The 17,530-nt window shown below is 31.6% G+C and overlaps 1 protein-coding gene across 1 annotated transcript in view; it reads left to right on the top strand.

Annotated features, from left to right (window-relative positions):
• Nucleotides 1–17,530, top strand: part of LOC113392708 (zinc metalloprotease ZmpB-like) — a 61,019-nt gene that overhangs the window by 30,611 nt on the left and 12,878 nt on the right. Inside the window, exon 3 of the mRNA XM_064220816.1 lies at nt 13,246–13,611. Within this exon, the coding sequence (XP_064076886.1) occupies nt 13,268–13,611 (344 nt within the window). The 5' untranslated portion in view covers nt 13,246–13,267. The remainder of the gene's footprint in view (nt 1–13,245; nt 13,612–17,530) is intronic.

The raw sequence follows: 17,530 nt of genomic DNA, 5'->3' as shown, positions 1-17,530 counted from the left end.
AACCAAGCCATCACTTAAGATAAACGATTAATAGTAAAACGCAAAAAACTTTATAATAGTCATAGTCTATAGAAAAACAGAAATAATAAAAACTACTGACGCACTCTATTAAATAGATACATAATTTTTTCTTAGAGTTTCCCGACTTCTTAAAATTCGCTCGTCTTCATTACCGAGCGTGTGAAAAATTCCAACTTAGACATAATAGTGTCTAAGCATCTAGAATAAGAAACGAGTTACGGAAAACAGCTAGAACAATGTAAACCAGTTGTAATTGAAACAAGAATTAACTATTAAACCGGACTCGTAACGTCGCTTAAATATAAATAGCACATTAATTAGAATTACGGAATCCTGGACAACTAACACTCGGACCAGATATAACGGGCAAAGAGATTCTTAAATCAATTTTAACGAAACAATTATTAGATAAAACAAAAGGTGGATCACGATCACAACATCAAAGGAAAGCAACTAAAGCGAATACAGATTCAAAAGCGAAAGCAAATTTCAGTCAGTACGAAACAAAGCTTATTTTTTTAATACTGTCACTTAACACATTTGGGCAATCGCTATATAGTCGACGTATTATAAATTACCAAAGAGTTTTAATATTATGGACGTTTCTTTCAATCACAACAGATGATTTGTAGTAAGCATGTATAAATTTTGTGTCGATGTTCAGTACGTCGTGAAATAAACTAATTGTTACAGGATTTTCAATAAAATTGCAATAATCCTTTATCTAATGTTATATTTTAATTACTTAAGTAAGCTAAAGTTAACTATGTGACTTACAAATTAAGTGTCAAAATCATTCTCCACAAATCGTCAAACTGTTTAAAATAGTCTAACAATAATATACGATTAGGTATATATTATTTACGATTAAATATTTAGAAATGTATATGCATTTGAATATTAGTTTGTAAATGTAAAGAATTAGCTACATTATAAACATAATTCAGCGAACGTCTTAAATTATACGTTACTAACAAACTAAAGTACTGTAGTGGTGAATATGCTCCCACGCGATTTGGTTCATTTACCTCCAATACCAAGTAGCTGGTCACTGACCATTATACAGTTACACACCAAACTGACTTCAGCTGATATAAGGGCCGTTACAAATAGGGAACCTACATACAAAGACTACAAAGGTTTGTTTATAACGGTATTTGTGATGTCACGATTAATGTTGTAATTTGGAATGTTTAATAAATATCCATTTGTCATTTGAAATTATTATTACTGAAAATAATAACAAAAATTATAGAAATAATTTTATACATCTTTCAATGCTAATAAATTTTGTGACATTTTATTTCTAATTCCTAACGGAAAAAAAACTACTAAAACAATTTACGAGTATATAAAACTTCCGAGAAGTTTTTTATTATTATGGATTTAGTGAAAAATATTATTTATTATTTACGTAGGTTTGCAGTTTCACCATTCTTAAAAGAAAAGCGTGAATTTAATGTTATTATTTATATAAATAAACGCTTAAGATAAATTATTTTGAATTAATTTTAGAAGCTTAAATTATGCAACATTGTACGTACGAATACCAATGTGCAAAACTTGTTTGCAAGATTCTTTGCACTTAGGCGTAATGGTGATCGTAATGTCGATAATCAATCTTCATTACATATAGGTTATTACATATAGGTACTGTTTTGGAACAAAATTAGTATGGTACCGTTACATGTGATCTGATCACGCTATGTCACAAAAAAAGTTATCAAGAAAGCTTATTAAGTATACAATCATTTTCGACTGTTTTTTTTCTTCAAACTGTTTTTTCCGAAAGATTATATATATAATAAGAAAATAACTAAGAGAAATTGACGATATATTTAGTCTTTAATAATTTCGTATTAAAATTCTTTGATAAATAGCGTTTGAGTAACTCTTAATCAAAGTTGCAACGAGGTCATTGGGTGTCACGACACTTGTTATGTGAGGGCGAAAGTTGCTTAACTTTGAACACTTAACAACTTGAATACAAAGCCATGATTTTTGTCAAGATAAGTTCCAAGTAAAAATATTGGCTACAAAACTAAAATTTATTTAACATTGTACATTTGTTGTAAACAAAAGTATAAATGAATACGTTGAAACAAAAGCATATATCCTGTTTTGAACGGTCTTTTAAATACGTGTATATAATTTAGGAACCAATGATATCCCTTAATTTAACAAAATAATTAATACGGTTTCTGCTAATTTCAAGTTATCGGTGTAATAGAACCAAATTGCATTAAACATCCGGCTTATCTAATTGGATTGAAATTTATTTACACGTGAGTAATGCATAAAACTTTCAATGTTTCGTATCACGAAACATGTTCAAGGTAAGGCTCGTTAAGAGAGAGGCTGTAAGCGAATACACGTTCCATATGAGTTAAGATTTAAAGCACCCGCATATTATATTGTTAAACCTTCATTTATCCCGCCAAAAACGATTCATTCACTTTATGGTTATATATTTTCTTTGTTCGAATATTGCACAAAACAAACCATTTCTCTGAAATCAATTTGATAATGTAACATGCCTATGACGACCTCCGTGGTCGAGTAGTGTGTACACTGTACACCGGCTTTCATAGGTACGCCACTCCAAGATCCCTGGTTCGATTCCCGGCCCAGTCGATATAGAATGAAGTTCATTAGTTTTCTATGTTGTCTTGGGTGTTTGTGGTACCGTCGTTACGTCTGATTTTCCATGACACATGTACTTTAGCTACTTACATTGGTATCAGAGTAATGTATGTGATGTTGTCCAATATTTATTTAATATTTAATATAAAAATACATACCTTGTAATATACGCTAAGTAACTCTTCCAAATTTATTTTTTATAGATATATTATTAATCAATAAAACTAATCCATATATGGTTATTGATCACACTATAATATAACGAGTTTTATTAATTATTGAAGGCTGGAATTTTGATTGGCAACGCACGCTGAGTGGGTTTCATTGCTATTCAGAATGTTCAAACAATCAAACATTACACCCACGTTGAAATTAAGGTTCAATGTAATTTGAGAATACAAATGCATATTTTGATAATATATTACATAAAATCTATAGTAATACTCTTACTACTCTTAACAGACAAGGGATTTGAGGAAATTCTTGCTTAATAAATATCGCTCAGCATAAATATTAAATACTAGTGCATTCATCGTGTTGGTTTAAATGTATCGTATCCAACATATTGTGAGTTTTAACTAGTTTATAAGATTGTTTATCTTGGGATTTAAATTCTAATCCCCGTTTGGCTAATAGCTGTGCTGGACTGCGGTCTCATTAGACTATGATAGTAAGTAGGGTTAAAGTCGCTTTCGCAGTTGACTAATCTGTGTCAATCATTGTTAAGAATGAACGAGCTAAAAAGAGTTTTTAATCCAGATGAAAAAAAAAATTTAATAGTGTTTTTTTTATACATATAAGTACTTATTTCTTTATGTATATTTAGCTTTTATTATCGTTCCGTGGTTGTAGTGTAGTGGTCGTAGAACCTTTTAAACTAGTCAACGTTGCAATTGTATTCAGATCGGGTGACGTGTCGCAAGTAGTCATGATCAGAATTACCTAATATTGCCCACTGACTGCAACGCTCCGCTCTGAATCTTTGATCATTCATTTGGCTATTAGTATTTTGTACAATGTCTTAAACGAGGTCCATGCAAATCTGTACCTTACGGCCTTGAGGATACACCCATTGAATTACAATTATTGAGTACAAGGGCTTGAAATATAGTTGTTTTGAGTATATAACCTTATGCATACAGAACATTTTAAGAAATGACTTGTGAGTAAAATTTTAATTCTATTTGAAACGACCCTTTTAAAGGTCTTGTTTGTCGTTCATAATTCGAAGCTATTAATTGAATACATAATTATGTTGTTTATGAGCAATGAAAGTGTCTTCCCCGCAACGTTCAAATTTGCTGAGAATAGGCGACGGGCGCGTTATATTTGCCTAATCATAGATTTTGTTTAATAAACAAATAATATACGTCTTATTATATTTATAGAGAAGATAGTGACTTCAAACCAGATCACACACGACTGAATTTTCGTATGCCTAATTTGCATATATAATAAATCATCCCATGCGCAGCGGTGAAGGAAAAAATCGTGAAAATGTATCAGGTGTGTATCCCTAAACCCATTACGGGACCCTCCTAGCTGAGGGACATTTGGGGACAGTTACTTTTTACATATACAAAGACAAACATTATTATTATAGCTTTGCTATATCCTGTTTTATTGTAATACGATATAATGTAAAATAAATGTGCAGAATATCAGAATGCATAACACGAGTTCTCATAAGAAAAACCTTTCGGACGAAATCGAGACAACGCGGCGATTTCCTTCCTTAATTAGTTGTATATTCCGTTTATCACCCAACTATTTTCCTGGTACCTTGATTTGTATAACCGTGTTCAATTGATTACCTCATTTTACGTTTACTACATGTATTCAAGTAGACTTATTCGAGCAATTCCGAATCGTCATTTTACAAGACTATATGAGACTGTGACTGTGTAAGCTACCACCGGTTCGACATATAAATTCGACGAACCGACAAGTAACTCAGTAGTTACTCTTTTCCAATATTTCAAGTACAAAATTATGTCAATGTCTGAAAATCAACAAGTAATAAGTTCACCCTTTATTTTATCATCTATAAAATAAATTGTTGAGATCTAAATTTATTAATTGGCAAAATTGTAAAATATTTGAGCAATTTTATAATGAATCTTTAGTACCCTAGGTTTAGTTTAGTGTAACGTCAGGTCAGGTAAATTAATGTTTGACTGGCCCGAAGTATGATAAGTTAGCCTTGTTAAACTGTGCAAGTACAGCCATTAATCAACAGTCCTACACGACTGGAGACAGGTCAGGCGCAGAACCTATGGATTGCTACTGCGGACAAGCGCCACACAGCAACTGCTACTGAGAAATTCTTGACAAAAAACCGACTTGTATAAACGATCCGGCTCGGTATTCAACCCTGAGCTCTCACAATCTCGAAGTAGCAATAAGATTAATCGTAAACACTTTCTATGACAGTCAACGCCTGTAGATGTCGTAACAATGACTTACCTATCGTGAGTGACCGCTAGTCAAAGTGTTAACAAGGAAACTATTTGGTACTTTAAAAAGTTTTCTGATATTTATTTTATTAATTTAATAGGGCAAATACATTGCATAAACAAACTTTTTTTAATGTTTTACATGAAATGGAAACTAATAAAATTATTTTAAGCGGATTTTCTTTTAATTAAAAAAGCTTGCCGCTCACTTCAGACTGCATAAAAATATACATTTTACATACATTACAATAACGGCCTGTAAATTTCCCACTGCTGGGCTAAGGCATCCTCTCCCTTTGAGAAGAAGGTTTGGAGCATATTCCACTACGCTGCCCCAATGCGGGTTGGTGGAATACACATGTGGCAGAATTTCGTTGAAATTATCCACATGCAGGTTTCCTAACGATGTTTTCATTCACCGCCGAGCACGAGATGAATTATAAACACAATTAAGCACATTAAAATTGAGTGGTGCCTGCCTGGGCTTAAACCCGCAATCATCGGTTAAGATGCACGCGTTCTAACCACTGGGCCATCTCAGCTCCGTAAAAATACAAGCTGGTTTAAATTAAACATGACGAAATTCTTAGACAAAATCCATAGATGCAAAGGGCTATTAGATTACCATTTTGGTCAGCAAAAAAAAAACTTCATTGAATCAATTTTTATTGAAGTACATTCGAATGGTAATACTACAAACTTGGTACAATTACAAGTGAAGTAACCATCGGTTGACAGTTACTGGATATAAATTCTGCCGATAGCATTCGACTAGCAATTCACCTTTTTACAATTTTAAGTACAAATGTTAATTTACATTTGTCATACCTGTCGTATAATCTCATAAAAAATATTACACCTTATAAATTAACATTTATTCTAATTTAATATTATCAAGCTTTATTTTTTTTTTATTAAGCAGACGTATTTACAGAAATTTTGTTTCAAAAATAGAATTCATTTTTCTTTTTAAAATTATTAAAAAAAAATAACTCAAAATTTATAAGATGTCAAAGTCATTGTCATTAGCAATTTATAACAAACTTTAATGCAAACGAAATAAATATAAAAATACTGCTAAAGAATTTACAAAACAATTATTATCGTGATGTCATCTTTATAATGACACACCCGGATCACCGATTCATATTCGACACTTAAAAAAAAACAGAACCTTTAATTTATGGTTCCTTAAATATCATTTTTATTCTTTCTTATTAAAGTGCAGGAATTCGTACAAGTATGAAATTTAAATTTATACGTCATCTGGCTTATCTTATGGTTCTGTTACTTTTTAATTACATATCAATACAATTTATACATATACAAATTATTACAAAACCTTAATTGTTTGCCCGATAAATAACTAAGAAAGATAGACAGACAGACAGTCTTAAGATTACATAACAGTTCTTAAGACGGATAACGTTCCGGTGTAATATCCGCGTTAAAACAATTAAATTTTAATGAAATCTCTGCCTGACTTGGAAGGCCAGACGTTCAATACCTTGGGAAGATCATTGTTGAAATATATCAATGAATAATATTAATAAATTAAGTAAATTTTAACAATTTATTTAACCTATTCCAATGACAATAGAAGTAAGAATAAATGGACACAACTTTGACATTCAATTGACATAATATCAGCATGGTATTCGTTATGAATACGTGAAAAAAATAACGTTAGAAAATTTCGTTACAAGTGACTTTTTTGACGATATATTGACAGAAAACACGATATTTAATATTAACTTAATTAAAAATATCCCGTGAATTTATAAATAGTAATAGAAATAGTTGATAATTTTATAATAAAAAAGTAAATCAAATATTTGTTTTTTGTTATCGCTAAAAAAAAAAAGGTCATTTATAAAAGTGTATCGCTTAACTTGTATATAAGAGTACATAGTCTTTATTGCGCCTTATTATTATTGTCGAACTAAAACACAATAAAATACATAAAAAATGAAAACAAACTAGTTATTAACTTAGTAAGTTATTTATTTCAAAATCATTTTTTAAATTACTTTAAAATCAGAACTTTCAATATAAACACGGGTGTGATTGGAAATCTGTTTGACAATTAGCCTAGTGAGCTAAACTACCTAAAGCCTAGTGAGCTAATACAGGTGAAAATTCTCCAATAAACAACTGGTATGCAGCTTGGCATATATGGTAGAATTGCATCTGAAATTTGCACTTTCATCTAGATGATCCCATAACCGTTAAGCACAAGATGAATTTATTAAAATCAATGACTTATGTAGAAAACGATCCTTTATTCTAACCGCTGGGCCATCTCGGCTCTGATAACAGATATTCTCTTGAATTTACGTGTCAAGACGTTGTCGTGACTCATGTGGCCTGAAGCTTACTTTCACATGTGCAGATTAGACGCGGGCGTGAACACATCTTTGCAAATGAGCGTTAAGAATTCGTAATCTATCCCCACACTAATGTACCGACAGCTTAACTACATTAAAATTTCTTTGTAGGAATGTAGTAAAGGTCACATACAGTTATTCTTTAATTTTAAGTGATTAAGGAAAGTTCAATCTTTAAATAATCCTGAATTAACTTTCTGGGTCAGTATTTATGTCTCTAGTGTGCTGCTCCTCAAAATGTTAAGAGAAGTTTGCTTTATTCTGTCTGAACATCCACATGATAACAAACTTATAGAATATCTAAAAAATTATATTAATAGTAATAAGAAAAACGATCGTTATATTTTATTTTATTATATAGCTAGGCGGACGCGCAAATAAGCCACCTGATGGCAAGTGATCACCACCATAGACATTGGTGCTTTAAGAAATATTAACCATTCCTTACATCACCAATGTGCCACGAACCTTATTAACTAAGATGTTATGTCCCTTGTGTCTGTAGTTACTGGCTCACTAACCCTTTAAAACGGAACAAAACAATATTAAATATTGATATTTAGCGATAAAATATCTGTGTGTGGTACCTACCCATACACGGCTCCAGACGAAGGAACTTCACAACGATCCACAGCATAGACACGAATATTGTATATAAAGCCTTGGTATTTACAAAATATCTTTAAAAAAATATTTTATATCATTTTTAATATTTCAATGATTTAAACGTCTATGCCAAAGGTCTTATTATATTAAAACAAGCATAAAACGAGTATCTTAACTGTAAGGTCTATTTACAAGGGTTTTGCACCAGCTCGCAGCAAAAACTTAAATCTAATGCTAGCGTAAAATGCAGTTAGTCTAGTATGCGACCAGTGCGGCAAGCCTTTCACGACTAGATGTCTGGCATTCCTTCCCTAAAGAATATTATCAATACGCTACAGCCACGACATCGTCGAGTTATCATTTGTTTTCTGTTATTTAGTATTTTTAGAACAATCTATTTCTTTGAATGACGGTGACAATTCTGCTTGTATAATATACTTTTAGCATGAAGTCATTCTTGTTGAAAATATTTTATACAGCGTGTTCATAAAAATTATAATGACAGATAAATATAATTAGTCTGCAGTAACATTGTTAATTCGTGTAACGTAAAAATAATAACTGTATTGAATTCGTCTTAATACTATTAATTTATAATAGACTGCACTTATTAAATACTATCAAGAAATATCGAAGATTATTGTCGTTAAAAATCCTAAATATACAAACATATGTGCATCGAAATGTATGCTCCTGTATAAAACAATAACAATTATTGTTTACGTGATTGTTGTCTTCGTCGTCCGACTGCGCTGTGCGCGGTCGATACTCCGAGCGAAACCATTGCCTCACAATAAAAAATATAAAAATGTCAAATCGGGCGTCCTTATCTAAACGGTAGAATGTGAGTGAACAAAATGCCAGGTGGCGGGAATTTAGTAAGGAGCGAAAGGTATAGGAAGACGCCTCGGACTCCAAGGTCAGCGCATGCGCGATACTACTATGCTAGATCCATGGTAGAGACGCCAAATACGCGGAAACCTAACACGCCGAGGTCAAGGTTAGATATGACACCATATCATCTTTCCTTGTATATATACTTTTCACTTAGTATTATTTATTTTAAAAAAAAACATATTAATCATTGACCTTAAATACATTGCGATGTTTTGTTTTATTAAATAACTGAGTGAGTAAATGGGAATTGAATTCATGCGCACGTTTTCTTATTGATTTTATCATAATGAATCAAAAAACATCCGAAAAATGACCAATAAAATGCAGTATTTACCGATATTCAATGGATTAATTCGTACTTTAATCGCGTGCATTTATCATAAAACAAATAAACGACCGCTTCATTGAGAAGCGTATCGGTCCGGAAACGAATTAATGGTCTTCAATCGCTTCAATAAGAACCTCACATCACCTGCCTCTCTGAATGACAACTAGTCGACAGTCGTTTTGCCCCGCTTTGTATAAATCAATTATTATTTCGCTATTTCTTATCTGTTTGGCCAAGACTTGCAGCCGCAATTAAGGTTGCAGTACTTTGTTTTGTGTTCACCATTTTGTACGGAGTCTAGATTTATCAACTGGCTGAGTAATTTAAGCTCTAGAGTGGCAAATGTACCCTCAGTACATTCAAGACAAACATTCAGGAAGTATGAATATGGCTTTTCGATATTTTGAGAAAGAAGAATATTAAAAAAAATGTTGATGATTGCATCCTCCTTGTCTCTTATCTGCAATGTTTTTTTTTTATGACATACATAGGTAGGTAGGTGGAAAGGCAAATGGGCCACCACACGTTAAGTGGTCACCAATGCGTCATCTATCTTGAGAACTAAGATTTTATATCCCTTATGCTTGTAGTTACACTGGCTCACGTACTCTTCAAACCGAAACACAACAATGCTAAGTATTGCTGTTTGGCGTTAGAATATCTGTTGGTACCTACCCAGGCGGAATTGCATTAAGGCCTACAAAAAAGAATGTTTATATCAAATATAATTCTCGTATATTCTATAGATCTAAAATTAACAAAAAACAACTTAAATTAGGTTCTTGGTTTTATTTATTAGGTAACAGACTGAATATTGAACAGACTATACTTGAAAATGTGTTACATCGACAATGGTCTAACATATTGCAAGTCCTTCTCGTCGCCTATTTGTATCGATCGCTCTCAAAACACTCTTACAATTTTTCAATATTTATAAATCTTCTTTGTAACTGAATTATAATATTTCTTATAACTAATCTCTCGAAAATTCCTCGTCGCCAACCTGTTAGTCATGCCAACCTGGCACGCCATGATTTCCGGTTAGTTAAATATTAGAGTATCATTTGAGTATATTAGATTTTTTAGAAGCGAACGACAATGTTTTATTAATATTAATGAACGTAAGACTCGTCTCAAATATTTCACCAGCATCAGATTTTAAATGTTAACCGTAGATAGTGTTTTCTTTTAACAGTGCCATAGGATATACAGAACTACGAAAAAATCGTAGCCGGAAAATGGGAGCGAAAATACAGAAAAAAAAGATACTATAACAATAAACGAAAAAAAAAAAATGTAAAGTTGCCTAAATTTTTAATCTACGCACGATAGTAGTCGCAAGCAGTCGTGTGACGTCATACGAAAATGGGGTGTGTACCGCTGATTTTTAGTGGGTCTAGTACGCGACCAAGAGTTGTTACTCTTAGTTGAATTTCCATCACTTCCCGCGAATTTTAAGCGATAAAATTTCTTGTCTTGCTTCCACATCCGCTTAAACATTAGCGTTAGCCTTAATAATAATGTTTTCGTGCCGATGATTCGGTCATAGTACAAACAAATGCAAATGAGAATTAAATAAATAATGCTTAGTAAAAAAAAACAATTAGAAAATTATTAAACGCTGGCAATAATCTTTTTAAAAACATTTTATTATTCTTACTTTCCGCCACGAGTATAACTTACAACTCCCATTCAATTTAGTTTTGTAACACTGCTTGCATGTTGAAAATAGTTTTTTTGCGCCTGCGTGATTAGTTAATCGAATCCATATACGATACGCGGTGAATAATATATTCGTATTTTCAAACAGTATAAAATATTATAAAATGAAATATAAACACACAAATACCATATACTTGATTTTAAATATTATATTTTTTATATACAGATAAACTCTTTGTTATTTTATTATTTAGTATCGTATATTATTTTTGATTGAAATAAAAGCTTGTTTATTAAGATAATAAATTTGAAATAATGATACAGATAATTAATCAATCAAACTTTTAATATAGGATATATTAAAAAAGTATTATTTATTGTATTTTTGTTTTTTTTTTCGTAATAGTGTATCCTTGACACTATTACGAATGAAAAAAAAAAAACAAAAATACAATTATTGTCAATATTTCATTATCATTAAAAAATATCTTACAAAGTTGTCAATGCTAAAATGTAATTCTCGCAAAAAGTCTTCTTTGGATTATAGAATATTAAAAATTTACCGCATTACATTTTTATTTTGAAAAAATGTTTGTATAAATCACTTCCTTTTAAACAATTATAGTAAATCTTCGGTACGAATGACAGGAATTTTTAAAAAAATAGCAGTTAATCCAGACCATAACTTCACATCAAGTAAGAGGTGGTTAGCCTCGCTGCCTTTGTATTGAGACTAAGGACAGCAACACATTACACGCATTTTACCAGATTATACCGAATAAAAACACGTGTATATTCACAAATATCACTAGGTTTCATAATCATAATATATTAATTAATCAAATTATTTTGACAGTCATAACGGATTTTAATTAAATTAATGAATTGATTTAGATTTAACTGATAAATTCAATATGGCCGACAAAATAAATAGTAAAAAATATACAATGACAAATATACGTGTACAAAAAGTAGGACAAAATGGATTAAAATATAATTAAATTGTGTAAAGAGCGCAATGTTTAACATGTAGTAGGTATGTTGAGGTCAACGGACGTTCATGTTTGAGATAAGTTGACCGACTATCGCCGAATCTTTAATGCGTTTACATGTAGCCGCAGATTTACCTGTTTAACTTAATGGCAACAGTTATTGTCTTGTTTTGCCAAGACAATGTCCAAGAACTACAAGTCCTACTCCGGAAAACATTACTTTTACGTAGAGTATAGTCTTTATAAATTCAAAAATATATTTAAAAATCGGAAAAAAGCAAAGGACTTTTCTACGCCCTTGGTTAATTAATTATTTCTCAATATATCCGCTTTCATACTTATTTGATATTTCACAAAATATAAACCATTTTCTATAATTTTTTGCTTAATTACAAAGTAGGTTAAAAAATTTAACTGCAATAGTTTTTTTGCGATAACAGAAACAAGACTTAATCTTACGCAAAATTCGCTAATTATTGAGATAATTTACAGTACATATCAAATGTAATAGTTAAAACCAAATGACTCTAACCTAGCGACAGAAAAAAATAAGTGTTTCGACTTTTATTAACAATTTTATTTAGCGGTATTTAATTAAAAATTGTGTCTTCTTCTTCCTAACGACTAATGACGAGGACAGAAAGAGACAAATCAGTATTAACTAATCCGTCGCTAAACCAAGTTTTGATTAAGACAAGATTTGTTGTATGAATGCGCACTTAGTAACAACAGATAATTCCCTGCATACCTTAATGTATGTAATATATGACGTAACGTTTCGGTTTAAGAGTAAACAGATTTACAATTTAAATAGAAACAAAACTGTCATAATGCTCTTTTGTAAGAGATATTGTTCGAGTCCAAAATCTGAGTTTGAGACGTGACCAATGCGTTTCGTGCTACGCCATTTGCAATAAGTCGCAACAAGCGCTCCAATATTATTATAATAATACCTCAAAAGCATCAGTATTGTTTCCTGCTTCAAATTATAAATTTATAGTCGTAATTTTATTTCTAAAGCGATTAGCATTTTCCACTTGGCTGCCATTTCCTAGCGTTATAAATAATATGTATTCACAAATCAAAATTGAAGTCGACTAAAAGTCCATTGCCTTTTTGCAAGACAATTCTAATTAACTTATTTCAGTTTAAAGTATTACTTGGCATTACAATTGATACAAAACTCGATAAAACAAAATCAATAACATATATTTGCTGGTTAACTTGATTTTAATTGCCTTTTCTCTTTTCAGATGTCAGTCCGCTCCAAAAATAATGGATAGCCACAGTAGATCGGCGTCCCCGAGGGACCAAATGCGGCCGCAACACCGCCCCCCTTCCCCGCCCTCATCCCCCGCTGCATTCGACAACCGAGCTTACCAACATGATGAATCGGATCCGAATCATAACGATTCGTTCACTTCCAATGGACCACACCAAAATGGACACAGTAAAGAGCCCAATGGTGACACGAAAACACTAGAAGCAGTTAACTTAGAACTGATAAATCTTACGCCTAAGAATGGATCGAAAAAGAAGGACGTGGAGGTCGATATGAATTCTACAAATCCGTACGACGAATACTTCGTCCCAGTAAACGAGCACAGGAAATACATGAGGTTTGTGGCTTTTCAGTTTCCTTCATTTTTATTCCTTTGAGAAGACTTATAGAGTCGATACCGTAAACTTTAAATCAAAAAAAAACTTGTTCGATATTTAAAAAAAACGTAACATTTCGAAAAAAAAAGTGCGCGTGCAATCAAATTACTAAACAAGAACACAAGGTAAAATTATATTTTGGGGTTAAAAATTTTGTACATACAGTAATGTTTCACTTCAAAAATATGTACTAAGATCTGAAAGAATTCACTTGTTTCACTAATAGTTGCCGAACTACTACACAACTACGTTGCAAGTTACATTCGAAAGAGACCCGTTATTTTACTATCATACTGTAACCAATCACTGGAGTATCGAAGCTAGCCTTTGATCAGCCAGATTTATTTATCTATTATTGATACCGTTCTAAACGGTATAAATATAATATAAGGTCTTAGTCATCCTTGTAATTATTATTGATATGACGAATAATATTAATCTACAATTAATTAGTTATGACCGTTACTTTTTAAGTATTTATGTGTGGACCAAATCAGTCGAGAATGTGTGTGTTTTTGACGTAAAAACAGTGTTTCTGATTCTTCAAAGTTTTCGTGTTCAAATCGAAAACGATGATTTTGTTTTACAAAACAAATAATTAATAGATCTTGTTTCATTTGTTTATTTTAAAGCGTTCTTCATTTCTTCAGTTTTTTTTATACAAATAAATAATTAAAACCTTCGCGGTATAATCTATTTAAAAATAAAATCGGTTCACATCGGCGAAGTGTATCGGCACGTTACATAACAAAAAAAAAGGAAAAGCTAAATTAAAAAGGATTTTACTTTCATTTTGAAATCGACTTTTATGTATAGGTAATTCAAACCGAATCGTAATATTCCATAATACGAAATCTTAATGCAAACCAATAGAATTTCCATTTACATTATTCAATGCGACATTACTATCTAACAAATTGCTTAAAAATACAAACTGCAATAGTATTAACTGAACAAAGCAAAATTGAAATAATGCCGATAAATTTTCATAGGCAAATTGAAATTCGCGTCAGTCAGCCTTTTGTAAATCTGGTTTCTCGCGAGAATGTGGTTTAGATGTTACGCAACTGTTCAACAGACTGTGATATTGTATTTATAAAACATAATCGAATCGTATTGATACATACAATAAATATTAGAATTACGTTAACATGTAATTATCTTAATCTCCCAAAGATCTGACAAAAAACATTCATAGACCACTGGTTACATAACTATTAACCTGAAAACTAAATTAACACTGTACTTTATATAATTACTAGCAGAACCTGCGGCTTTACCCGTGCGAAATCTTACCCCCTTATGGGTGGAGTTTCATAAAATCCGTTCTTAACGGATGTCTACACCCTATAAGAAACCTACGTTCCAAATTTAAAGTATGTAGTTGTTATAGTTTCTGAGATTTCGTGTTTAATCAGTGACTGATACGAATAGAATCACGATACTGATTTTTATACGAAAATCTATAAATGTTGCAAATGCTATAAATATTTATCACAAAATGTTAATTGTAAGTATTAAGTTTAATCTACCTATGAATGTTAGAAATTAAAAATCTTACTTATCACAAATAAATTTTTTTAGATAAGTATAGTCATATTGACATTTCATAGAGTGATTTTAAAAATAGTGTCAAGTAAGTTATCTAAATATATACCTATCTAAAACCAGTTTGGAGCTTATTAATTACATTATTACGTATTCAAAACGATACAGTCACAAGTAAACCGCAAGCGACACTGCAACCTCATCACACGTCCTTGTTCTAATAACGATTATATTAAAAGACCTACAAATGTTATTTAACGTTCGAGCTGACCTTGGCCGGTTAAATAAAGTCAGTTGACACCCGCGAATTGCGTCAAGGAATCCACAAACTATTGAAGCCTGGTATGAATTTTAAATTAGCGTGCTTTCAAACTTTTGCGAATTTTGCTAATTCTTATGTATAGAAGCGTTCGGAATTGGAATATCTCACTTACAGCTCAGTTCAAGGTGGGTTGTGTATGTTACGTCGCAATATTGCAATCCGTTGCGTTAAAATGTCACAATGTATTAAGACTGTCAGGCGATATTCGAAGCGCAGCTGTAAACAAACCCGACTGTTCTAAAACTTGCAATGTGTTATTGCTAATGTTTAGCTGTGCCCCGGTTACACTGTGCTGTGAGCCGAGATGGCCCAGTGTGAGCCGAGATGGCCCAGTGGTTAGAACGCGTGCATCTTATTATAACGTTATTAATAACTTTATATTTATAGTTTGAACAAAAAATAGTTTCGTTACAAATATCTTATTGCAACTGTAGACAGAAACAGAACGCAACGCACGATTTTTCTAATACCTTATCCAACATTTAACTTGGAATTAGGAGATAAGGACTAATTAAGTTAAAAATACTATGAAAGGATACATTTGTCGCTTAACACTAATTGCATGGCCCACTTAAGTTAACCGCGACTTGTAGAAAGCATTTAGAAGATAAGTAAAGAAGTTATAAGTTGTTACGTGATTATATAATATAATACCTGCAAAATTTAATTTTTTTAAATGTTTACAGTTTCTGAAATTTCGTGATTAATCAGTGAGTGGTATTTCGATTTTATATATATATAAAGATGTTTAATATGTACTTAATGAGACTAGTGGCTAGCTATTAACTAGACTTTTTTGAAGATTTGCAAATTTCCACTTAAGTGCCTCGCAAAGATTATAAAGCCATTGGTCCTCTGCCCTGAACTCTTTCCGTCTCGGATTTGATGTCCCCTTAGATTATATAACTGACACTGATACTTTTATTAATCTGTCAAATTAATATAAATCATGAATTTGCGTTAAAAAATAACGTCTTATATTCAAAACATTTTCTTCTGAGATATAACATAACAAATAGATATTTTATAAAACTGAACACTAAATACTAAAGATAAATTCTAATAGGTATCGGAAATGGTGCTTTAAGGTTAAATGCAATATCGTTTTCTAGGAAATATTAAATTACATAACACATCATCATAAGACACGACCAATGAACTGACGCCTCGGTATTATTTCATCTATTATATGGACGTAGTTTATTTTAAAATTTATGTTTTACCTTTTGAGGCGTTATGATCAGACTTCAAACTAATATTATGATTGCGTTAGTTGCTTTTTATGATGGTTGATCGTACATAATAATTGAGATATAGGTAGCCGAGGGCCTGAATAAAAACATAGGAATATAATTTACGTGTTTAAAGGAATGTAAGGATCAGTTCGACGCGGTTGGGGCAATATTGAACAAATAATAACGAAATTACAAACTAAAAGACGCCTAATAGTTCTTTTATATAAATAGATACGCTTATTAAGTAACAACAAATATACGAAAAGCCTAACACTGACCGTAAAGAGCTGGTAAACACAATCTTGGTAATTCTGTTAGTGACGTAATATATAAACATAATTGAAATTTATTGTTTTAGACATTTTTAAACATTATATTTAATCGAAAAGACCCAATGATTAGAAAAACTGGTTCAAACCCAGGTAAGCACATGTGTATTATCATGTGCTAATTTGTGTTTATTATTTATCTCATGTACTCACCTTCATGTGTCTAATTTCAATGAAATCCTGAAAGCATGTGTATTCACCAACTCGCATTGCAGCAGAATGGTGAAGTAAGCTCATACCTCAAAGGCAAGGAGGTCTTTGCCCAACCGAGGGACATTTACAATCTATAAGAATCACACACAATCTTTGGTTAAGATTAACGCGTACCTAAAATATAGAGGTACATTACTTTTCAGGAACCTATAAGTTGTCAGAAATGAAATATTAATAAACGATTTTATGGACCTGGCTGCCTGTTCCGACTTCTTACGTGTAAAATCCATAA

The sequence above is a fragment of the Vanessa tameamea genome, chromosome 5, assembly GCF_037043105.1.
Source record: "Vanessa tameamea isolate UH-Manoa-2023 chromosome 5, ilVanTame1 primary haplotype, whole genome shotgun sequence".
In the NCBI taxonomy this organism is placed as follows: Eukaryota; Metazoa; Arthropoda; class Insecta; order Lepidoptera; family Nymphalidae; genus Vanessa; species Vanessa tameamea.
Note: the sequence above shows the minus strand (reverse complement) of the source record. Positions and strands in the feature narration are given on the sequence as shown.